The sequence below is a fragment of the Brassica napus genome, chromosome A3 (genome assembly GCF_020379485.1).
Source record: "Brassica napus cultivar Da-Ae chromosome A3, Da-Ae, whole genome shotgun sequence".
Lineage (NCBI taxonomy): Eukaryota > Viridiplantae > Streptophyta > Magnoliopsida > Brassicales > Brassicaceae > Brassica > Brassica napus.
The window spans coordinates 36144208-36171400 of record NC_063436.1 but is presented as its reverse complement, the minus strand read 5'-3'; the positions used below and the strand labels follow the sequence as shown (position 1 = coordinate 36171400).

Here is a 27193-nt window from a genome sequence, read left to right as displayed (position 1 = left end):
GGCTTAAACGCAAGTGTTGGTACTGTTGTGCTCCTGGTTCAGGTTCAGTATTGCTCACTTTCCAAGCTTGGTCCTTCACTTATACTTTCCGGATCAAGCTTGAGGAGGGGTAATGGTGAGCATCATTTCTGAAGGTTCAAGTCGTCCATTGCCTCACCAGAGATCAGAAGTGGAGTTAAAGTGGAGTTCACTAGCCATCTAGAACCCACTACAAAGAAGCAGCAACAACTTGGTGTTAGAACAGATGGCCATCATAGACTACTTGACAAGAAAATCAGGTGGAGCTGAGTGGAATGCTATGGATCAGCTCAAGGCGTGGAGTTAGAACAATACCTTCTGGTTGGGAAACTATGAATCAGCTACTATATGGAGTTAGAACAGATACCTTCAGTTTGGAAGCTTTGAATCAGCCCATAGCATGTGTGCTTGTGCCTGGTTGATGAAGTTTAAGGAAGCCAGCAAATGGGGATTTACAATCTGGCCAGATATATGCAAGGACACAAGGAGTATTCAACTAGGGATTTTCTTGGCTGAGCAATCACATGATGGTGGCAGATCATGGAGTTGCAACGTCCCCCTACATGTTGAAAGCTTCAAGAGTGACAATGCACAGACTGGTTGAAAAGCAGCTGGTGTGAGGGATTCAAGTGTTCAGTACTCCTCACCAACATTCCAGAAATGTTTACAAGGTACCCATTGAGCTCATGAGAAAAGGCAGGCTTGGATTCAACCCTAAATAGAAGCAAGAAGCTAGAAGAAAGGGGGAGACAAGCTCTGGTCATAAGAAGAAGCTCAAAGGTTGTTTTAAGTATGAAGCAAGGAAGGCATTGGAGTCTGCTTGCCATTGAAGTAAGGCCATGATCAAGAGTTTATGAGTTCCTCAACATCATCATAAGGCTCATAAACTCACTGGCCAATCTCTAGGCTGAGAGGCTTGTACTCTTTTCCTAAGTGTGGTTTTATCCCAAAGGGTTTTCTATGCTTAGGTTTTTAATGAGGCAAGTACTCTCAGTTCCAAGCTTGCCCAAGGATCTCCTATGGTCAAGCTTGAGGGGGAGTGTTAACATGAAGCTGAATTATTCTGCCAAACTTGAAAACACTTATAAGGTTTTATAAGAATCACCAGACTTGAGAAGTAAGCTGCCAGACTTGAGACGTAAGCTGCAAGACTTGAGACTTGAGTGCCAGACTTGAGACTTGAGTGCCAGACTTGAGTGTCTAAGAGTGAAATTCGTGCAACTTCAACTTGAGAGGCAAATTTGAATTCAAATTAGGTCCTGACCTTTAGAGAGAGAGGCTGGACAAGTGGGGATTAAAATAACATGTTGGAGAGAAGAGAGATGGCTGTTAGGAGCTGTCACTATCACATTGGAAGCTCCCCTGCATCTCAGCCATCCAATTCAAATTAATTCATATCCTCCCATCCCAACCATTCATTTTGAATCCAGATCTCTCTCTCTCTTTGTCTTCTTCCTCTCATTTGTCTAGTGTGTGTGTTGGCTATAAAGAGTCCTCATTGTAATCAATTATAATCTAAGCTGAAAGAGGGGAGTTCCCCTTTCTTCTTCACCATTCTCTTCTCTCTTGATTACTGTCAATCTCTATAATCTCTTGATACTCATACTCTCTTATTCTCAACTTAATTTACTGTTCATCACTTATCTCTTTGTTTACTCTGTTCCTAATTGCCTTTTACTCTCATATTAATCATCTTTTCTTACACGGTAGACCAGCAAGGATAAACTCAATCTGATCTTCATGATCATATGGTTTACCGAGGAGTGCGAGGTGATCAAAGCGGGTTGTGAGTCCTTAGAAGTACTCATCAATGGATTTGGTGCCCTTGGTCCAGTATTTGATTTGTTGTTTGATCTCTTTAACATGACTGCGGCTTGGCTTTGCGTATGTCTCAGATAGAAGAGACCAGATCTCGGCTGAGGTTTGAGCGGTCGATAAGATGGGCTGGATCGTGGTGGTGATCGCGCCTAGAAGGGCACTGAAGATGAGACTGTCTTGTCTCTTCCAGAGCGAGTAGGCCGGGTTTGAGACAGAGCTTCCGTCGACGGTGATGGTAGGCGTCGGAGGTGGAACAGATCCATCAAGGTATGACACAAGGTCATAGCCATGGAGGAGAGCAGTGACTTGGCGGCTCCACATCAAGAAGTTGGAAGCAGTGAGTTTGGTAACGTTTGTCATATTGACATTGAGTATGGTAGGGTTTTCAATGATGGTGATGGTTTTGTTTGACGTTGCTGGAGAAGACGACATCCTTGTCGTTGAAAAACAAAATTTTGAAAAAGGGCTTGGGCGGCTGAAGGTTTTTAGGTCTAGGTATCGTATTGCTCTGATACCATGTGAATGTGGAAACTTGATTCTATTGAGTACGTGAATGTACAATATATACTGAGTACAACTTATGTTTAGGTCTAAGATATTTACATAAGAAGTCCCTATAGTCTTTATCTCTTACATCTTTGGTATCAATGAGAAGATACCTTTGAAGTAAAATCTATTGTGAAGGATGTCCCACTTAAGTGTTTGCCAAATTCAATTATAATTACCATAAAATCATTCACAATGATATGCATATGCTGTATGGACAACATGTTGATAAGAAAAAGCAAAAAAAGAAAATATATATTGTTGAATAAGAAGAGATTGACCTTTGTATTCTGGATAGATGTTTCTTCACTTTGCCTTCACGGCCTCTGCAGTGACAGTGTAGAAACAATTTAAGAAAAACCACTTGCTTTTCCAAAAGAAAAAAAACATCATAATCAACCCTCAAATCTCTCTTTGTTTTATATTCATGCCACTCATCGTACCGTAAACGACAAGCTCTACTTTACTTTGCTTGCCTTGTGGTCTCAACCAGAAGAAATCTTCTTTTTCTCCTCCATGACAGCGCTAAAGCCTCTTTTTGCCTTAGAAGGTTCACCTTCCTCCGCTAAAACTGTATCCTTACTTGAAGACCCATATAAAGAAACTGGGTCGGTTCCATTTCTTGAGAATAAGTCTAAGACACTTAAGAATAAGTCTTGCAAGACACTCAAACACACTTAGACACACAGTCGTGTCCCTGCGTAGTTGGAAAGTGGTTAATTAGTTTGGAAACTGGTAATCATTGAAAAGAGGCAACAACCTAAAAAACTCAGTTGGGACAGGGACAACAAATTTGGGTTTTGAAGCTAATCATGACACAAAACATTACATTGTTGCTATGGCTTTCCAAATTTTCTACAAAGATATCGATGATCAAGCTCTGTATTATATGATACTGAAACACATAAATCAACCAATAAAGATACAAAATAGTAATTTAGGTCTGAGATAAAATTAAAATACTAAAATATCTAACCTGGCTGAAATCAAACCGATAAACTGAGCAGAAGGTGACCAACTTTTTTTTCTCCCAACAGATCCATTAAATGCCTGAGATAGTTTATGCTGAGAACAATTATAAATATTATTTTTTCTAAAGAGGCATTGGAATTGCAGTGAAACGTGTTCATGGTGCCATTTTTGTTTTTTTTTTTTTTTAAAAAAAAAAAAAAAAAAAAAAAATATATTTATTACTACAAGATTTTTGTTACTACAAGATTTTTGTTACTACAAGATTTTTTAACCACGCGTTGGGCATATAAGATATTATATATATTTATTAATTGTAAAAAAATAATGTATATTCATTAATCGTGGACTAAAAAGAAAAATCCTAAACGTTCGCCCTAGCTCTCTCCCAGGCACAGACATCGAGGCGCCATTTCGTTCGTCGTTTCCCGACGCCGGTGGAGTCGAGGCTCGCCGGCGTCGCCTTTATTCTTCATCTTCTTCACCTCTGTTCATCCTCTGCTCCTCCTCTGTTTCCTACTTCGTTGTTATCAAGCTCTCGTCTCTGTTTCGTACCGGTATGTGTCTCTTCTCCAAGGAGATCCGGTCACCTTGCTCAAGCTTCACCTCGTCTCGCCTTCACCGCAACCTTGACGACTCTGTGACCTCACGCTCCAGAGTTGTGTGCCAAGAAGTTTTAAAGATGATTTTCATAAGCTCCAATATTGAGCTTCAGATCTATGGCCTCAAGCTTGTCTCCCTCCGCACGTACAAATGTACCGGATCTACTCAGTCCGTGGGTGAGCTCACCGGATCTGTTCGGCTTTCTCCTGTCGCCACCATTCCTCGTCTTACCATCGCCACCGCTCCTCCTCTCACCGTGGATGCTGAACTTACAAGATCTGGTCGGCTCTCCTCCACCGCATCTCCATCTCCCCCGACTGAAACGACTTCACCACCGTGGGTCTATCGCCTTCCTTACTTAGAAAGAGTAACCATCAGCCGTGTGCTCGTTCCTCCGCCGCACTGTGTCTTCGCTTCACCAAACCGGAAAGAAGCTCCGAGAATCCATCTCGCACGGGAACTTGACTGTCCCGATGGGATTAAACCACCACCACCTGATGCTCAGCGCCCATCACCCAATGCTGACTCACGCTCTATCAAGTTCTTTAAGTTTGTTGACTCGTCCGCTCTGTCATCAAGCTCCATTATTTTCAGAGTCACCGTTAAGGTGAAGGCGATTCCTGTGTCGGATTTGTCTACGGGCTTGCGGTTTAGCTTAGGTTTCAGGGAGAGCTATGGGTATCGATACGGTAATATCAGAGTCCTCCCTCTCAGCCTGACCTCAGCTCCCATCCCCCCGTTGAGTATCAGTTTTAATTATCTCAATAGGAGTCTCTTTTTACTCTGGAATGAGGATGTTGTGCTCTCTTTAATGCTCTTTTTACCTCAGTTTGAGGATGTTGCAGGCTCTGTGGGTTTCTTCATGAAACTATATTTACCTCAGTATGAGGATATTACACTGTGGTGTACCAGTTTCTTACCCAAGTATGAGGTTATTTGGACATTTGCCTTTGTGGTTTTGGTTTCAATTATTTCAGGTTTACTCAGCTGGCAGTGGTGGTCTTCTTCACAGCTTTCAGATTTCATAAAGCATGGCTTTGTTGTCTCTGTGTTTGTAGCTGTAAGGTCCCCAGCTGTTCATGTTAAAATCCTTTCGACTGATTTGGTGAATGGAATGTGGTTTAAAGCTTTTAAATTTGGAGGTTTTGGGTGGTCTATCTATGGAAAAGGAGAAGCCCGTGACTCCCAAGGCTCCTCTATCAGTTTGAGCGCAGGTTCGTCCCTTGCCAACGAAGCTGGAAAAATGATTAAAGCTCTTCAATCAGCAAAGACTTGTAGACTCTCAAGTCTTCAGTTAATTTTGGAGTCTATTGTCCTTTCCTCTGCCATGCGTTCATGGCTGGACATGATTAAGATCACAGGTCTTCTTTTCAGAAACCTTGTCACTCTTTTCACTCCACTATCTTGTACTTTTAATCAATGCGCAGCCACTTGTTTTGCTGTTACTTTCACAATGAGTGTTGTATCCAAACTATGTTCTTTGATTACTCAGTTTTGAGTTTATGAAAGGAAATCGTTGACAAAAAAAAAATAATAATAATGTATAATATTGTATTACTTTATTTAAAAAATATAAAATAAGATTACATAACATAAATATATTTTTTAAATTTTCTTTGTAGAAATCATTATGTTGTTTGATTGTTGTATTTGATTCACATATTTGCATAGATATTTGTGATAGATGAATAACTATATTTTTATTATCAGTAAATAATATATATTTATTAATTATATAATATAAGAAAAGTGAAATTATTTACTTTTTAAACAAACTTGTCTCATGTTGGGGATACGGTTATAGACATATCATATTCGAAGAAGACATTTTTTCAGTTATCAATCTTCTTAACAGTCAAGAAACAAATCTGAATATCAAAACAATATCTCATACGATCTCTTTGTGGGATAACTGCTCTGAAGAAATTGAATTAATGCATTAAAAAGGACTGAAAATGGATGTGCAGATGTGTATTTAAGTCAGCTTTACAAAGTACTATTCATAGTTCATATATCATTTATGTTCATCTTATTTTTTTGTCCATCATTTCTTATACATCATGAAATAACTGGTGCTAACTAAGGATAAATTTTTGGCTGGCAAAAAAAAATCAAATTTGTCTAATTATCGCTTAAATATTTTATTAATATTGTCTAAGAAGCTTTCAAGTGATATCATTGTTTAATTTTTATTAGTTTTTTTTGTTAATTTTTAGAGTTTTTTGTATTTAAGATTTTTTCCATATTAAGGTTCTATTTATTTCACAAAATTGATATATATATATATATATATGTCATAAAAATTACCATCAAATCAGTTTTACTTATTTATTATTTTGTTTTTAATGAAAATACACTTTTTAAATAATTTAATTTAAAATAAAATTATATATTAATTTACTGTATTCTAACAATTTGATTGATTTAATTAATTTTCTTTGGTGGATAACTTAAAAAGTTTTCATATGAATCGGGGAAAGCAAATTTAGGTTCTAATATTATATTTATTTGTGTATAAAGAATCTATATATAATGCTAGTGTAATAAAGAAAGAACATTATTTTTTTGTAACTTCAAAAAGATACATTATTACAATTTGAAATTAATCAAAATTGAATAAAATGGTAATTAAATATTTGTAAATCTAATTATTTTTTCTTATCTAGTTTAGTTGGATTCTCATGAAAAGAAATCGATAGGTTAAAAAAATGTTTCAAAATTTGTTGTGTTATTGTTTTGTCTATAAATTACAAAACTTATTGAATTGATATATTTAATTACAGTATCCTTAAATAATATTTTATTAAGACATTAGAGAACTATGTTTTGAGTTAATTTTTTAAAATTGTACAAAAATCTATGCTTTTTCATATTTGTCATGAAAATTTATATGTTAAACTTAAATTTACAAAATTCTTAACTTTGTTGTTGGGGTCAAAATCGGTCACGACGGAATCAATGTCTGAAAGTTAGTAAAAATCAGCATGAACGTTTTTATGAAAAGTAATCTTCGTAAAGATATCTTTGCGAAGAGCCTTGCGGTAATATCTTGTTCAAATCTCAATCGAACCACTAAATACGATTGTCTGAAGGCAACAGACATGTATCCAAATCGGCCGCGGACAAGCTCGAATATGGAAATCGGACCGCGGACAAGCCAAGCTCGATCGATACGCGGCGACCAAGCATGCACACAGCTCGGTCGCTATGTAGCGACCGAGCCCGAGCCTAGCTCGGTCGCTACGTAGCGACCGAGCGTCCGTCCTGCTCGGTCGCTACGTAGCGACCAAGCGTCCGTTCCGCTCGGTCGTTACGTAGCGACCGAGCTCGAGCCAAGCTCAGTCGTTACGTAGCGACCAAGCTCGAGCCAAGCTCGGTCGCTACGTAGCGACCGAGCTTGAGCCAAGCTCGGTTGCTACGTAGCGACCGAGCTCTTCCGAAACGTTGATACGACACCAGTCCATGCATTCTCGTCTATCCTTCAATGATATATCCCGACGACCGTAGCGAACTCAGTTCATATTTTCCGCCGTTCTAAATCATCGATCAAACTTTGCGGTAAAAACCGCGGAAAGTCCATTCTTTATCGAAAGAAGTCGCAATAAACGTTTGGAGTCGGAATACGGCCCAAAGGGGCTTATGACACGACTCGAGGCCCATATTACGATTTCTTAACCAAAAGCCCGTAAACCGTAGGATGGTTTACGCTTGGTTCGCAAGGGAAGATAAATGTCAAGTTTCCGCGGATAAATACAGAATTTTGAAGATAATTACGAAGATCAGAAAAAATGGAATATCTCCATTTTATGCTATGACGGCTTAAGGGCAGAAGAGTAAAAGCGTAAACCGACCTTGGAGCTAGTATATAAGGAGTCCTAGGCGAGAGGCATGGGGGAGAGCTTTTTAGATTCGGAATTCTCTGCACTTAGAAACTTTAGGCTTTATTCTCGACAAGTTCGGTTTCTATGTCTGGCACTCAATTACTAGACGAACTCGTCCAGGCAGTTCGATCTCTTGTCCAGCTCTATCAATTGAACTACGTTCGGCTTGATCCTCGAAAGGGGTACGTAGGCAGCCTTTCACAAGGTTCAGTCCGAAATCAATCGAAAACCTTTTCTGTATCTTTTTTGTCTTTTGTTATCGAGCTGCGACTCAACTAGGTTTGAGCTTTTAGGCCACTAGAACTAGGTAACTCGCTGACAGCCTTTGCGGCCAAAGCTTTTATGATCTCTTGTAATGATCGCAACGCTCTTACGCAGACTCGAAATAAGATCTACTGTTTTCTCTAAACTCGTTTGTTATCTTTTCACGATTACCGCATATATTTTCGATCACTTGTCGTTGGCTCTCGCAGAGATCCGTGACCTCTGGGAAATTAGGGTTTTCTTAGTTTCCTAATTTAAACGTAAATCGACAGTGCGAATTTTGGTTCCCACAGTTTGGCGCTAGAAGGAGGGGGGGTTACGGATTACTCTTACTCATGGCCACAAAACGCTTGATCGAAACGATGTCTGGATATATGAAAGACAAACTCGCAGCACTGACTGCTCCTATGGTTAACGCTTACGCAAACGCCATATTGTTCAGCAAAATTGAAAACTTAGTCGCGACCTTCCGCCACAGGAAGAGCACTAAAACAAGCTCGCGATTTCTCTTTCTAAACATAAAGGGAAACAATAAATCTTATCAAACCCCGTAAGTTTGGCTCATTACCGAACAAAAGAAATCTCGATGCATAAGGGTTTTACCAAAACACGTTTTCCGAAAAAAATTCGGAAGGATAAAACTTGTTCTCCCAAAAACCGCTGAAAAACCCCAAGGTTAATCGCGGAAAAAGGAAACACAAAAAAACAATTACACAGCTCGGTCGCTACGTAGCGACCGAGCACGCACACTGCTCGGTCGCAACGTAGCGACCGAGCATGCACACGGCTCGGTCGCTACGTAGCGACCGAGCATACACACTGCTCGGTCGCTACGTAGCGACCGAGCACGCACACGCTGCTCGGTCGCTACGTAGCGACCAAGCACACACACGGCTCGGTCGCTACGTAGCGACCGAGCATGCACACACTCCTCGGTCGCTACGTAGCGACCGAGCACGCACACACTGCTCGGTCGCTGTGAAGCGACCGAGCAGAGCACCACACTGCTCGGTCGCTACGTAGCGACCGAGCACGCACACTGCTCGGTCGCTACGTAGCGACCGAGCACCACACTGCTTGGTCGCTACGTAGCGACCGAGCACGCACACTGTTCGGTCGCTACGTAGCGACCGAGCACGCACACCGCTCGGTCGCTACGTAGTGACCGAGCTCAAGCCAACTCTCCACTCGCTACGTAGCAACCTGTAAGGCCTCAGAAAGGTCCTCCTTTGGGTTCTCTTTTGAATCCTCATCGAAACGCTTTTCGTTTCGTCTCAATCGGAGTTTCCGTTGAGATTTTACGACGAAAACAAGTAGGACTCTTCTTGGCTTGCTTCCACTCGCTACGTAGCGACCTGTCAGACCGTCAGTCGCTACGTAGCGACCTGTAAGGCCTCAGAAAGATCCTCCTTTGGGTTCTCTTTTGAATCCTCATCAAAACGCTTTTCGTTTCGTCTCAATCGGAGTTTCCGTAAATATTTTACGACGAAAACAAGTAGGACTCTTCTTGGCTTGCTTCCACTCGCTACGTAGCGACCTGTCAGACCGTCAGTCGCTACGTAGCGACCTGTAAGGCCTCAGAAAGGTCCTCCTTTGGTTTCTCTATTGAATCCTCATCGAAACGCTTTTCGTTTCGTCTCAATCGGAGTTTCCGTTGGGATTTTACGACGAAACAAGTAGGACTCTTCTTGGCTTGCTTCCACTCGCTACGTAGCGACCTGTCAGACCGTCAGTCGCTACTTAGCGACCTGTAAGGCCTCAGAAAGGTCCTCCTTTGGGTTCTCTTTTGAATCCTCATCGAAACGTTTTTCGTTTCGTCTCAATCGAAGTTTCCGTTGAGATTTTACGACGAAAACAAGTAGGACTCTTCCTGGCTTGCTTCCACTCGCTACGTAGCGACCTGTCAGACCCCCAGCTCGCTACATTGCGACCTTTCAGGCTTCAAAAAGCTCCTCCTTTGTGTTCTCTTTTGAATCCCGATCGAAACGCTTTTCGTTTCGTCTCAATCGAAGTTTCTGTCGAGATTTTACGATAAAAACAAATAAGACTCGTCTAAACTCCTTCGCTCGCTCCTACTCGCCCTTACCTCCAGCTTTGTATTCTCCTTCAAATCTTGATCGAGACATCTCTTGTTTCTATCGGAGTTACCATTGAAATTTTACGATAAAAAAAAACCGCAAAGACTTGTTTTCTCACATGGATTCAGATTAATCGTATAAAACGGCAACGGTTAACTTAACATCTTAGCCGCCTTAACTATACGATTACGTTGAACCTTTTTTACAAAAATCGACATCTTATCTAAGGAGAAGATAACAGTCAAGTTCGGAAGATAAATGTCAAGTTTCAAAGGATAAACACCAATATCGGAAATGGCGAACATACACGAGAAGAGGAAAGGGAAATGAGCAAGCAAAACTGCGTCTTCGAGAGAACTAAGGTATTTTCGACTTGAAATTTTTGAAATCAGACTTGGAATTTTTGTAGGAAATTACTTTGAGGCTGCCATAGAACTTTAGAGAACGTAAAACCTAGGCGGATAATCTAGCGAACTAAGTTTTAAGCGTTTTTTCCTGTTTCGATATATTGTTCCATAATTGTTCATCCAGATCTTGCAAACCGATCTAAACTCTCCGAAAGTCGAGAAACGATCGCCACGCATATCAAGCTCACTTCCTAAAGAGAGAAAAAGTTATAGACATGAACATCGTCTTAAAACCGATTTGTTTCTGGCAATTTTCTCGGAACCGACATATCCCAAGTCGTCAACGTGGAAACAACCAAATTACAGTCCAAGCGTCGTCTATAAATCGTCCCGAATTATCGATCATTCCAAACATCAGAAGAAGAAACGTACACTACCCTTCAAAGTATCGGTTCAACCGTTTTCTTTCGTAAAAAAAAGGGGGGAGTAGGTACGTATACTATACTCGTATACTCCCAAACTTCAAAAACTTCAGCAAATCGTCAAGAATAGGCAAACGACAATCTTAATATTCGTCTAAACGCTAGCAACATATCCAGACGATCATGAACATAATCTCAAAAACTATACATCATTTCTTGTCGCAATCATGCGTACAAAAACTTGTACCAATATCAAACTGAAACTCGGCGATTAGCCAAAGTATTGAAGCCTTTTCCGGCTTCAGAAAGCCAGTTTCGTTTTAAAAATTTCTACGAGAAATCTTCAATCACCAAAGCATTTCTTTCAGTTTCCGTTGTACCAAGTAAGTCACGGAAAAGCATCGAAAACATTTGCGACGAAGAAAACTCGAGAATAGATGAAGCATCGTGCACATTAAAAGGAGCACTTTCCTCCCGATGGTTAGCTAGATCCACCTCTGGTTGACCAATTCGTTCAAGAAACGAATGTATCATGAGAATCCTCTCAAAAAACGTATGAAAAACGTTCTGCTACTAGATCGTATTGAAATAAACTTCGGTAACATTCCATGAGTAACTCCAAGCAACTTTCGCCTAAGATCAAAATCACAGCAGAAACGTTTCTCATAAAACCTGCAGAAACAACGCTACTTTGACATATGTATACATATCACTGATTTACAACTTTCGTAAAACCGGTTATATGATATGATAAATTATCGTATAGCCCAGAGTCGGAAAGCATATGATAAATTCTTCGTAACAAAACTAAGTCCTAACAATCAAACGGTTAACAGAAAATCTCAACTTTTCGAAAATTGACCAAGTTCAATAAGCTCCACAATTCACTTTAAGCCCGCAACGGTTTACCTATAATATGCGGCATGTAAGGAAAATTTTTTTGTAACAAAGCCTCTAGAGCTATACGAAACATCCTCAAAAATGCACGAAATAGATCTCGGAAGGCCAACACTTCAAAAAACATTATGAAGGAAAACGCTTCTTCCCATGGATAAATTTACGCTACACCTCAATCATAATTCCTCGTCGAAAATCAAATTATTAGCATCCAAACAGGAACAACAATTTTTACTGCGAACATCCGTAGTCAAACAAGAACGTTTCTCAAACGCAGGGCTAAGACTAAACCCTTGCAACATCGCGAAACATCTTCAAGCCCGCGAACATTTCAAGCACGAAACGCGGCATACGAAAGAATAACAAATCTTCAGCATCGCGAGACGTCGCAGACGCCTGAAGATTCGTTCTTCAACGAAATTTCCTTCCTCGATAAAAACATTTTCTTTGAAGACAAGACAGTCATACGCACTAACATCTTCTCAAAACATATCCTTCGCGAAGACTCGAAACGGTATTTGTTACCATTAAGTTTTTTTCTGATCACAACAAACTCTCAACGTCCTAAACAGACTTAGCCATCTCGTAGAGATGACTCTCGTACATCCGACACAAGGATAATAGCGCTATAAAAGAAATCCGAAATTTTGGTCCAGCACTTCCGATCTCCGGAGAGATGCTCGATTCCAACCATACAAGTCGTATAAGCCGAGAACCTATCGCGGACTTTAAATCGGTATGGAATCAGGATGAAACTGAAACGGGATACGTAAGTCGAATTAGTCATCGCACCCTCTAAAACCAGGAGTAAACCTAGGTCTTGCCCTAAACCCAGCGCACTGGTCTCTAACATCTCTAGGCATAGTATCAAACACCCTGATACGAGATCCCAAAATTTGTCTCTTTGCCAATATTCGAGAATCTTCAGAAATCCCGCAAGTTTACACACTGCAGAAAACTCTCGAAACAGATTACGGATATAGCAGTTCACACAGAGTTAGATTACGAGATGACAACTCGTAGTCTTCCTTCTACATTCATACAAAATGCCATCGGCAGCAACACTCCTGATAACCGCTACATAAAAACTAGACCGTAAAGGTCTCGCTGGAAAACTAGTCATAAGAACCCTAACTCCAAGACGAACTACGAAAGGCTTGATCCCTTCAACAAGGGTACGTAGGCAGCCGTCATAAGGCACATCCCCAATCTTATCGCGTTCTACTTTTAGAAGAGCGAGAAGACCACTTTTCACTGACCTTTTCAACCATTGATTCCGCCTAACTCACCTAACTTGCCTAACTTGCCAAGCCACTCGCTAGAACCTCACGCTAGAAGCTCATGGTTCTAACGAGCTGGGGGGCTAACTGTTGGGGTCAAAATCGGTCACGACGGAATCAATGTCTGAAAGTTAGTAAAAATCAGCATGAACGTTTTTATGAAAAGTAATCTTCGTAAAGATATCTTTGCGAAGAGCCTTGCGGTAAAATCTTGTTCAAATCTCACTCGAACCACTAAATACAATTGTCCGAAGGCAATGGACATGTATCCAAATCGGCCGCGGACAAGCTCGAGTATGGAAATCGGACCGCGGACAAGCCAAGCTCGATCGATACGCGGCGACCAAGCATGCACACAGCTCGGTCGTTATGTAGCGACCGAGCCCGAGCCTAGCTCGGTCGCTACGTAGCGACCGAGCGTCCGTTCCGCTCGGTCGCTACGTAGCGATCGAGTGTCCGTACCGCTCGGTCACTACGTAGCGACCGAGAATCCGTTCCGCTCGGTCGCTACGTAGCGACCGAGCTTGGCTCGAGCTCGGTCGCTAAGTAGTGACCGAGCGTCCGTTAGCTAAGCTCGGTCGCTACGTAGCGACCGAGCGTCCGTTCCGCTCGGTCGTTACGTAGCGACCGAGCTCGAGCCAAGCTCGGTTGCTACGTAGCGACCGAGCTCTTCCGAAACGTCGATACGACACCAGTCCATGCATTCTCGTCTATCCTTCAATGATATATCCCGAAGACCGTAGCGAACTCAGTTCATGTTTTCCGCCGTTCTAAATCATCGATCAAACTTTGCGGTAAAAACCTCGGAAAGTCCATTCTTTATCGAAAGAAGTCGCAATAAACGTTTCGAGTCGGAATACGGCCCAAAGGGGCCTAAGACACGACTCGAGTCCCATCTTACGATTTTTTAACCAAAAGCCCGTAAACCGTAGGATGGGTTACGCTTGGTTCGCAAGGGAAGATAAATGTCAAGTTTCCGCTGATAAATACAGAATTTTGAAGATAATTACGAAGATCAGAAAAAATAGAATATCTCCATTTTATGCTATGACGGCTTAAGGGCAGAAGAGTAAAAGCGTAAACCGACCTTGGAGCTAGTATATAAGGAGTCCTAGGCGAGAGGCATGGAAGAGAGCTTTTTAGATTCGGAATTCTCTGCACTTAGAAACTTTAGGCTTTATTCTCGACAAGTTCGGTTTCTATGACTGGCGCTCAATTACTAGACGAACTCGCCCAGGCAGTTCGATCTCTTGTCCAGCTCTATCAATTGAACTACGTTCGGCTTGATCCTCGAAAGGGGTACGTAGGCAGCCTTTAACAAGGTTCAGTCCGAAATCAATCGAAAACCTTTTCTGTATCTCTTTTGTCTTTTGTTATCGAGCTGCGACTCAACTAGGTTTGAGCTTTTAGGCCGCTAGAACTAGGTAACTCGCTGACAGCCTTTGCGGCCAAAGCTTTTATGATCTCTTGTAATGATCGCAACGCTCTTACGCAGACTCGAAATAAGATCTACTGTTTTCTCTAAACTCGTTTGTTATCTTTTCACGATTTCCGCATATATTTTTGATCAATTGTCGTTGGCTCTCGCAGAGATCCGGGACCTCTGGGAAATTAGGGTTTTCTTAGTTTCCTAATTTAAACGTAAATCGACAGTGCGAGTTTCGGTTCCCACATTTGTCACGAAAACAAAAATCTATGCTTTTTCATATTTGTCAATGTTCTCACACTTTCAAAGAATTTATTAGCTTAGTCACTTACTTATTATTTTTTAACAAAACAAAGTATCGGAGTCTTGAAAGTTGAATTCATATTATTGTAACTGTACATAGGAGTTTGTGATTACATACTTAGTGATTCTTGTATATGTGTCCAAGAAAGTTTTAATGGCTTAGTGGTAACTGTCCTATATTTATGTCATACTAACCCGGGTTCGATTATTTCTTTCGCATTGTTTTTTCGTTTTTTACAAAAAAATAAATGAAATTACGTGGCAACTTTGGGCTCTCTGATTGGTTGATTTTCCTATCCTACGTGGACAACCTATCTGAGACTTACCAAATTTATAATTTTGAAATTATCAAATTTATAATTTTGAAGTGTGTATTTTATATTCTAGATTATATGTATATATATATATATATATATTATTTTTAGTTATTCTTGTACTGATCTGCAATAAAATTTGATATCTATTACTTAACCACGTCAGTAACATGTATATTTGTCATAACAATTTACTTTTGCAATATTATCTTTCACATATGGAAAGAAAGAAACAATCTTGTTGAGGATTTATCCTTTGATTCTAACTCCAATCAGTAAGCATCACAACCCTAGCAAGTCTAATCAAGATTGAATCAAGCAAACATAAAGAACACAAGAGATTTGTTTACCCGGTGTTCACCGCACTTCTCCAATGTGGAGAAGCCGCTATACATCACCGGGGAGAGAATCATGTCTCTCAATCCACTATAATCAACATGATTACAGAGTTCACCAAAGGCCACGCTCACTTCCTTCCTCTCTCTTGGTTACAACTCAACTCAAGATACAAGAAGAATAGAGGAAGGAGAACAAGATAATGAGCTTAGATACACTGAGAACCTTCTCTCTCTCTAGCTCTATCTCTCACCAACCCAATCTCTCTCTCACCCCAGTCTCGAGCTTTCGCTCTCTCCGTTCTGTTACGGATCCGTCGAAGATGACGATGATGAAGATAAGATGAAGCTTAAAGACGCTTTTGACCTCGCTTGAGTTTAATCCATAAACTCAGCTCACGTGCCTTTCACGAGACAACTTAAAGCTTAGTAAACCCTCTCTTTGAATAAGAGTCTTCATTATACTTCAGCTTTGTGGACAGATCAGATGACACACTTCTTCACAAATCTTCTTTCCAATCACGTCTCGTTCTCTACCACTGCAATCTTTAGTTGACCTGGACATTCGCAACACTTTGAAAGGAAAAGGCAAAAGAAACACTTCAAGCTTATAAATGTCTAAGATAGCTCTCACACTAAAAACAAGTTATAGACCCAATATATCTTTTATTCTCTTTTGCCTAATTGGTTGTCCCTATAGATTTGACTTTTGTACAGTCCAACATATTATTATATAAATATGAACGTTCATAACAAAAAATAGAATAGGACCGTCCGAGTTTAGCAAAACTTTTTCTTTTGAACACTGATAATTCTCTGTACATGGATATACATGTTGCTTTTCTCCGGTCTCTTCTTTTAGTTTTGAATTATAGTCACTGATTTTAACTGTACATTTTCTCTTTTGGGTAGCTAAACAGAGTTGTTACTGGATCGAAACAGACTGGACGTCTTGGTTAGAGACGATCATGATTCTTTTCAGTATTGTACAAACCCCAGTATGATGGTAAGTTGGCTAGATATGCCTCGTGTTGTCCTACAGTTGGTAACATGCCTCGTGATATCACTGATCATGGTCTCCTACACGGGCATTCTGGTTTGTTATCTTCTCATCCTTTTGACTTCCGTTTCCAAGTAACTTCCACCCTTTTCATCTATATTTTTTTGTAGCCCTAATAAAAATTCATAACTTAGTTTACAAACTGAATAATGTGTAGACAAAAAGATAGGCATTCCATTAAGCATAGCAGTTATTACCAGTGGCGGAGCTACGTTAGTGGAGAGGGGGGCAACTGCCCCAGATAAAACAAAATATTTATCCAAATCGTTAAGTAATTAACCAAAGTTTTACTAGATCAGCTTGTCTTGTCCCCGTTGAAATTTTCTTCCTGCCCCCACCAAACCTTCCCTCAAGCCTCACATCTCACCATTTCCGTTTTTTTTAAATCTCATATTTATCAGTTGTAATAAATTATTGTTACTTTCCTATTTTGCATATACACTAATATGCCTGACAAAATATTCAATGCATTTTTGTATTTTATTTAAAGAGGTTTGTTCAGTAACTTTTGTTCAATAAGTCTTTTATATATTTTTCATTGGTTAACTATTTTGTTGAGATAATTAGGTTTTTATTATTTCCCCATGAACCATGATTAGGTTATTTTCTTTACAAATACCATATACATTTTTTATTAAAAATATTTAAGTTATATGTTAAATCATATAAATAATAAAAATATTTACTTAAAAATACCAGTTGTTTATCACTTTATTTAATAATAAATATTTATTTAATTATATAAATAATTGATTTAATATTAAATATTATTTGAAAAAACTATGCCCCCGGTAAAAAAAGTTTATGGCTCCGCCACTGGTTATAACATATTGTCATGAAGTCCTCTTGTTTCTCTCATTTATTTACTTTTGAAAATAATTTAATAATTTAAACGAATGCTAACACATATGACATTATTTCTAATCTAAAGTAACGTTTGAGATGGGCTAAGATACCAATGCAAAAAGAGACCAGTTATATAGCGAGGTTGGTTCGGGTGGTGAAACCTATTATCAGGGTAATTATATTGTATACATTTTGCGTTATCAGATTCTTAGTAGTTAATGCTTAAGGGCTAATCTTGCTGGTCTAAGATTATTTCACTGTAATTATGTTAACACTGAATTTCTCTAAGATTAATGTGTAAAATCTTATAAACTCACCGGAAACCAAACCCATAGGCATGAATGCATGATCCCACATGGGTTCATTAGGTAGAAGACTACGGAAATCTCGAGGGAGATATAACTTAAACACTATAGTTTGGTCTGTCACCTTTTCATGCATATTTAGTTAAAAGCTCGCAAACATAAAATTAGGAAATGGCTGTAATGAAAGAGCTACCTCATTGTACCTGCTAACAAACTTACTCTTAACATTTTTCCATTGTGGCATTTGTGGGCCTCTCAGAGTTTCTGATAGACGCCAGAGATGAACTTCTCTAGCTACCTCCCCTCTCTATATCCTTAAGTTTTGTTTTCCGAACTCCTCTCATCCAGGTCTTTTGCAAATGTTTTGTTAGCCTCGTCAATTAAGCCAGAAGCTTAAGCTTCGTCTGACTTCTCTCCCATACCATCAAACAAAAAGAGAAGATTTTTTTTGGTCAAGTGACCCAATTTGATATCAGCAGCCAATACAGAGCAACATGCAAATATATTTGTTAAATCCCTATGAACTACTCGCAAACGAATCCAAAGGGAAATAATTATGTACCAATAGTAGTAAGGTATGATGAGACTCTCCTCTTTTATGATCCATAAGTTAAAATCTTAATAATCACGCCCATTTTGATCAAAAAACTAAATAATCACACCCATAAGTTGAATTATAATAACTATAAGAAAAACTTTCTAAGTATAACCTTCGGAATAAGATGTTTGACTACCGCTAATGGTCATCTAACCGACACAACAACCGACATCATTGAACACATGCCCACCTACCATGACATCAACCTCGAGGCTAGATATGCTTCGTGCCTACACTTAGTGACATGGTGCAGCATCATTTGGTCATTAATCATGGTCCCCTGCAACAACATCAAAAATTGCCTCCTAGAAATTCTCTTATATGTACTTAAAATAATTATTTGATGAGGTTATATGTATGACCAAATTCAATGACCAGTCTTGTCAGCATTAGCATCATATATACTAATATACTCATAAGCAGGTTGTTACACATCGTTCTCTATGGTTCATCTTCCTCTCACCACCAGCATTCCGTGAAAATCATCTGTCTCTCTATTACTTTTTCAGTTTATCAACAAACACACGCAAGCTCCTCTACCTCTCCATTGTGACCAATAAAGCCTCTAGATATATCTCGCTTAAGAACAATTTTCGCGCCTCATTCTTGATTTTCTTGGCTAATCCCAGTGTAGAATTATCTGCCATTTACCTTGTACACCATATCAGCTCGAGCACATTAGATGAGAGATGATATTCTATTATTCCAGCATGGGCAAACTTACTATTCCTTACATTAGCAGGAGAGTATTCAATATTGAAACAAAAACTTAAAAAAAAAACAGTCTAGTAAAACTGATTTACCTTCTGCAGCCCACGGTAAGATTCAAATAGAGCTTTGACAATTCCATGGGTGGATGCATTCAGCTACAAAAATACGCATGTGATGTCCTTAATGATCACATTCATGTACGAAACTCACCAGCCTCCACTTGTGAGCACCCATGGCAGAGAAAATTAACATTTAATTTGTTGTGCATGTGCGTATTTACTCTCAGCCGTGAATCATATATAAAAGTTGTCTTCCTCGTAGATTCCACATATTTTGTATTTGGCTTCGTTACATTGGATTAGTGGCTGAAAATATTAAAACAAAAACAGATATCTCAAAGACTGTAATGATAATGAGCATAACATTTCAAAATAAGTCAAACAATTATAGTCTAGTCGCCTTTTACAAAGTCTCAATACAGTAAGAATACCTCAATCCTAAGGACATTAGACAATATCTATTTGATATACCATGGTTTTCACTCGTTTTTATACATGGTATATAAAGGTTTTAAGATGTATTAATCATGTTTTAGAGTCTTTTCAAAGCAAATACAGGTTTATTCACCTGATGGAAGGAAATGATACTTTTGGGACATTTTGGAATGCTTTTACGCAAGGAAAATCGATCGACGCTTGAAGAGCAACATTGGTAGATCATAATCACTTACCATCGATCGACATACATTTATGTGCATCGATCGATACCCAGTCACACGGATGAAATCGCAAATTAAAATATTTCATTTCCCAGAAGATCTATTATTTACAACTTAAGTCCCTAGCCGCCTGTTAGGCTATATGTACTAGGGTTTTGTATCATTTCTAGGAGACACTTGCAAAAGACCTAGTTTTGGAGAGGGAGCATTTTGGCTACCATTAGGAGAGCTTAGGATTGGAGAGATAGATCTGAGGCTGCAAAACAAAGAAGATCTTGAACTCCTTTATTTCTATTACTTTATCTATTTGTGTTCTATGTTTCATTTGAGTTTATTTCACACCATTATGACTTTGTCTCTCATGAATATGTTTGAGTAAACCAATTGTAGATTTAGGTTTCTCACCATGGTTGAAATTATGTACTGCTAATATAACTGTTAAAAAGTGGTTTTGATTGTTCTTTCATTGCTTATGGACTTAATGCTAAAATTGAGATTGATCACCTTCATTTTAGATTTTAGAATTAATTGAGTCCAACTAACCATTTCCCCTCAATACCTGAACCCATTTGCGTGATCTAACTAACTCAGGTGCAACGATAGTTGGTCTGAGAAGGTTAGAGAACAAGTTAAACCCGTTCGAAAACCTCGCTAGAATAACCGTCGATCGACGCAACTATCGTTCTGTCGGTCGATCGTTACAAAGGTGTATCGGTCGATGTACATCAAGTCACATCGATCGACACTCTCTCGAGATCAAAATACGACAGTTGAGATCCGAGATCTAGTGAAGATAACCTATCCGGTTAAATCAATGTTTAGTTCAAGAACCATTAAACCCTTTAGTCTAAACTAAGTGCATACATTTTACACCTGAGAATTGCCTGAATCTAGCTGCTTTCCAAATCTTGAAACCACTTCAATTCAATCTATTGAATCACTGTTGTTTTCGATTTATCATTCACTGCTTTTAAAACTATTAAAACATTTTAGTCTATCTTCATTTCTAATTATTTTAAGTCAGTTGAGTAATCCTAGAGTCTCTGTGGATTCGATCCCTAAGTACTACATCTGAACCTCTTTTGATGAGAGTAACACTCTTTAGGGTAATTTGAGTGATATCAAATTTGGCGCCGTTGCCGGGGACTCTTTCTTATTACCATTAGATTTAATTTAGAATTTAGTATAGACTTGTTACGAAAATCTTGCTAAAGTTTTCTTTCTTAATCTGTTACTCAGACACAAAGAATGGAGAACATAGAGCGCGACCAACCATCGATCGACGGAGACACGTTTCCATCGAGCGACGATTAGTCAGAAGAATCGACCGATACGGAGTCACCAACATCGATCGATACCGCCCAGCTGGAAGCAGGTAAGTTTTCTCTTACCAAGCCTGCTAATGAGAAAGTAGTCCAAACTGAACTAAATGGTCAAACGAGCAATGAAACTAGCCAAACTGAACAGGGGACTGAAATCCCTGTTAAGGAAAATTCCACCTTAACTAAAGGTGAAGATATAAAATTGTCCATACAAGACTACCTTGATCCTGGTAGGACCTATTCCAATAGGTCCGCTATTAAAATACCAGGAGACGATACCAAGAAATCTAAGTTTAACGCAGATTACTACCGTATGGTTCGTCAAAACCCATTATGTGGATCCCTCCCAGAACACCCACAAGATCATATTGAGACTTTGGAAGAATTAATACCAGATGAATATGATCGTTGCAAACTATTCTCATTCTTCCTAGAAGGAGAAGCCCTCAGGTGGTTGAACTGTTTAGCAACAGGATCACTCACTTGTTGGGAAGAGATTAGAAGAGATTTCCTTAGAGAATTTTTCACTGATGAACGCTACTGGGAAGTAAGAAAACAAATTTCTACATTTCGCTAAGGTCCACGCGAATCATTTAAAAACGCTTGGGGAAGATTCAGAGGCTATGAACTTGAATGTCCCCATCATGGTTATTCAGAACCACAACTTCTTAACATCTTTTGTGGAGGTGTTAATTTGAGCTATAAAACCACACTCGATACAGCGAGTGATGGAAATTTCATCACTAGGAATTTCGAAAAAGCTAGACGCCTTATCAAGAATATGACAACAGGAAGATCCTATGAAAAGATGGATGAAGAGATAGAAAAAACTACAAGTCCAAAAGACAATTCTGATTTAATAGAAATTAAGAATTCCCTTAAATCCTTTCATTCCTTTCTTCAAAACAAACACCAATCTGATATAGCCCAGATCGACGACAACGCTTTGTCTGACACCGATGATTATTCGGATGAAGAAACGAACTGCTCTGATCCCTACTCTGTGCTTCATGTCGAGAGCTTTACCCAAGCTTATAACACTGCTTTAAAATCACGTACCGGCAGAGAAAGGTTCAATATCAGACAAGCTCTTACTGGCAACCGTAAGACAAAATCGGAGTTTTACGGAAAGATAAATATTGTTTACGGAGAATTGATGGAGAAAGCAGATTCTTTAGGAGAACTAATCCGAAAATTAGAAGGTCAAGTAGCTGAGATTGCAACTGCCATAAAGAGAGACGCTGGATGTCTTCCCGGAAGAACTGATCTAAACCCAAGACGTCAAGTCAGTGCCGTAATGCTGTGCAGCGGGAAAAACCTCGCAGCAGATACGAGGAATAATTCAGATGTTGGAAAGCCTGACGACGCCGATAAGACCGGGAAAAGCAACTCTCATCCTATTTTTCTTGATGAACTTGACCCAAATCCATCTCAAGAGAACCGGAAAACCACCGCTGAAAAGGCTAAGGAAAAGGCAATAGACTTAGAACTAGAAGAAGATACGGAGATTGCGGATGAAATCGATCGACAGTACGGAACTGACGTCGATCGACCCAAAACACCCACCATCGATCGACAACCTGAGAAACCCGTCGATCGACGGTCTACTCAACCCGAGCCCATAATTGAAAGAGTCTATAGAACTTTACCCCCTTTTCCTCCTAAAACGCAAACTAAGAAATCATTAGAAAACACAATCTGCAAGAAAGCCTTAGATAGGATTTCTGTCGAGATGTCTCTTAGTGATGCTATAAAAATAGCACCTTCAATTAAGAAGTATATAAAGGATATGACATCTCCAAACTATCCAATCGCAGAACATAGCGTGATGATGATTTCAGAAGAAGTAAGTGCTATGATTAAAGGAGAAGCTCCAACGAAGAGATCAGATCCTGGTAGTTTCGTCCTAGATTGTAAAATAGAAAACCCGCGCTTTTCTAGATCATTATGTGACCTCGGCTCTAGCGTGAACCTTATGCCTTACTTTGTTGCCGTGACGTTAGGATATAAAGAGTTTATGCCAACTCCGATCACCCTGGTTTTAGCTGATAGATCTATTAGGGTACCCGAAGGAATTCTCGAAGATGTTCCCATAAAGATTAACATTGCATCGTGCCTACGGATTTTGTTGTGTTGAAATACAGACAAGAACCCAAAGACCCCCTCATTCTGGGTCGGCCATTCCTAGCTACAGCTGGAGCAATCATTGACGTCAAAGAAGGACGAATTAATTTGAACATAAGGGATATCTCGATGACTTTTGATATGGAGAAACTGATTAAGCGACCCCTAATAGATGACCAGGCCTTCTCCGTGGAAAAGGTTTCTGAGGATGAAAGAGACTCTTTCATAAACATATGTTCAGACAACCCCTTAGAAGACACCTTTAACCACGTGGAAAATGAAGTTTTCAGCATATCAGATAGGACAGACGATTACATGCAACTAATGGACGCTAGCATCGACGTTGCAAACGTAGAAGAAAATGACGATTCCGAAGTTGTCATCGATCGATACCTTCAAGATACCATCGATCGACAACCTCCCTCGCAATCAAATTGGTCTAAAGATAAAGCACCAAAGGTGGAATTAAAACCTCTACCCAGCGGTCTTAAGTACGCTTACCTTTATGACCAATCCTACCATGTTATCATCAACGCCAATCTCACTAGCGGAGAACTTGCTTTATTGCTGAATAAATTACGCAAGTACAGGAAAGCGATCGGGTATTCTCTCGATGACATTCCTGGAATCTCTCCTGATCTTTGCATGCATCGGATTAACTTGGAAGATGACGCTAAAACGTCAATAGAACAGCAAAGGAGATTGAATCCGAATCTAAAGGAAGTAGTTAAGAAGGAAATTATAAAACTCCTTGATGCTGGAGTTATTTACCCTATTTCGGATAGCAAATGGGTAAGCCCCGTACATGTACCCAAAAAGGGAGGTATCACTGTAGTGAAAAATGAAAAGGACGAACTCATTCCGACTCGTACCGTTACTGGTCATCGGATGTGCATTGATTATAGGAAACTGAATGCCGCTACTAGGAAAGACCATTTTCCCCTTCCCTTTATTGATCAGATGCTGGAGATATTAGCTAATCACCAGTATTACTGTTTTCTTATGGATATTCCGGATTTTTCCAAATTTCTATACACCCGGATGATCAAGAAAAGACAACGTTTACATGCCCCTATGGAACTTTCGCATATCGCATAATGCCATTTGGTCTATGTAACGCCCCCGCTACTTTCCAATGTTGTATGATGTTAATCTTTACGGATATGATCGAGGACTTCATGGAGGTATTCATGGATGATTTTTCAGTCTACGGATCAGATTTTAAGAGTTGCCTCGACAATTTATGCAAAGTATTGGAAAGATGCGAAGAAAAGAACCTTGTCCTAAACTGGGAAAAATGCCATTTCATGGTAAACGATGGAATAGTGTTAGGACATAGGGTTTCCGCTGCTGGAATAGAGGTCGATAGAGCTTAGATTGAAGTAATGACCAGTTTACCCCCACCCAAAACTATTAAGGATGTGCGAAGTTTTCTCGGACACGCCGGATTTTACAGGAGATTTATAATGGACTTCAGCAAAATCGCTAGACCTTTAAATAACCTACTATGCAAGGATATTAAATTCGATTTTACCCCCGAATGCATGAAAGCTTCTGAAGATTTAAAGAAATCCCTTATCACTGCCCTTGTCGTACAAGCCCCCGACTGGAATCTTCCTTTCGAAATCATGTGCGATGCGAGTGATTTCGCAATTGGAGCAGTTTTAGGCCAAAGGAAAGATAAAAAGCTACATGCCATTTATTACGCCAGCCGCACGCTTGATGAAGCACAGCGGAATTATGTAACAACAGAAAAGGAACTATTAGCTGTAGTTTACGCTTTTGAAAAATTCCGTCAATACTTGATTGGCTCACGAGTGATAGTTCACACTGATCACGCTGCCATCAAATATTTAATGCAAAAGAAAGATGCTAAACCTCGACTCATACGCTGGATTCTACTTCTCCAAGATTTTGACATTGAGATTAAGAATAAGAGAGGAGTAGATAATGGAGTCGCTGACCATCTTTCTAGGATAAGGATAGAGGATGATGTCCCTATAGACGATTTTTTCCCCACAGAGAATGTTTCACACAAAGATACATCCTTCGTCGGTCAAATATCTCTCACATCTGAAGATCTATCGATCGATGAGGGAGATGGCATATCGGTCGATTCACGTAGTGATACATCGATCGATGACGAGACTGATGTAATTTCTCATCTCTCCGATAACCAAAATCATGAACCCCCGTTTATTAAGATCAACTTCGGTTTACAAGTAAATGTTTCCAGTGATGAGATTAATCTCACACCTGAGGAATTATCACAACGGGAGGTAAATGCGATTGGTAGAAACTCGGATAACCGACCCTGGTATGCCGACATAGTTAACTATTTGGCAGCTGAGGTCGAGCCAGACGAACTCAAGGGATATATGAGGAAGAAATTTTTCAGAGAAGTAAGACGCTATCATTGGGATGAACCTTACCTCTATAAGCATTGTTTTGATGGCATATACAGACGATGCGTATCCGAAGCTGAAATTCCAGACATTATTTACCAATGTCACGGAGCTGAGTATGCAGGACATTTCGCTACCTTTAAAACGGTTTCGAAAATTCTCCAAGCAGGATTTTGGTGGCCAACCATTTTTCGCGATGTCCATGCATTTATAACCCAATGTGACAGATGCCAAAGACGTGGAAAAATCAGCAAAAGACACGAAATGAAACAGAAATTCATTCTTGAAGTTGAAGTCTTTGATTGCTGGGGTATCGATTTTATGGGACCTTTCCCATCTTCATATAGAAACAAATATATACTAGTCGCTGTAGACTACGTATCCAAATGGGTCGAAGCAATAGCTTCTCCTACCAATGACGCATCTGTGGTTATTAAACTCTTCAAGAGCATAATCTGTCCAAGATTTGGAGTTCCAAGAGTAGTCATTAGTGACGGTGGAACTCATTTCATTGATATAATCTTTGATAGATTGCTTAAAAAGAATGGTGTTCATCATAGAGTAGCTACACCTTACCACCCACAAACTAGTGGACAAGTAGAAGTCTCTAACCGGCAAATTAAGGAAATCTTAGAGAAAACCGTAGGAACCTCCAGAAAAGATTGGTCTAGGAAACTAGATAATGCACATTGGGCCTACAAGACCGCCTACAAAATGCCGTTAGGAACAACACCATTCCACCTTCTTTATGGCAAATCATGTCATCTACCAGTCGAACTGGAACATAAAGCAGCTTGGACTACCAAACTTTTGAACTTTGATATCAAACCAGCTGCAGAGAGGAGACTCATCCAGCTTAACGAGCTTGATGAAATCAGACATTTAGCTTTCGAAAATTCAAAAATCTATAAAGAAAGGACTAAAGCTTATCGCGATAGAAAGATCATATCCCGGCACTTTGAGCCAGATGATCAAGTCCTCCTTTATAACTCTCGATTGACTTTATTTCCTGGAAAGCTAAAATCCCGTTGGTCTGGACCCTTCACCGTAACGAACGTTCAACCCTCCGGAGCTATCACCTTACAAAATGAGAAAGGCCAGGAATTTACGGTGAATGGCCAACAGGTTAAGCATTATTGGGCAAAACCACCAGCGAAAGTGCCCATGGTGTTGTATGAACCTGATAATTAGTTTAATCAGGAAGTCGAGCTAAAGACTTAAAAATTAAGCGCTGAATGGGAGGCAACCCATTTTTATAAAAATAATAATAATAATAATAATAATAATAAAATAATAATAATTTAATTTCAAAAATCATTAATTAAAATTAATAAATTATATTTACTAGTAATTAATAGTAATTTCCGTATTTCTTAATATTAGCATTATTTAAAAAATTTAGAAATTAGAATTTGTCTTTTAAGAGGACATCGATCGATGAGGCATTACTGCCATCGATCGATGCGGGCATATCGACGGTTTTAACACTAACTTCACTCGATATCAACCCACTTCCTCTTCCACACTCACAAACGAAACCGAAAACAAAAACACCCATTTTCTCTCTCGATTCTCGATGGATTTCGTCCGTTCTTCGCCTAAA

General features: G+C 39.5%; 1 protein-coding gene across 1 annotated transcript; it reads left to right on the top strand.

The window, feature by feature from the left end:
* Window positions 1-24651: 24651 nt before the first annotated feature.
* Window positions 24652-26781, top strand: LOC106417446. Its single transcript, XM_013858253.2, has one exon. It carries the CDS (start codon window positions 24652-24654, stop codon window positions 26779-26781), a length of 2130 nt encoding a protein of 709 aa, XP_013713707.2.
* Window positions 26782-27193: the final 412 nt, after the last annotated feature.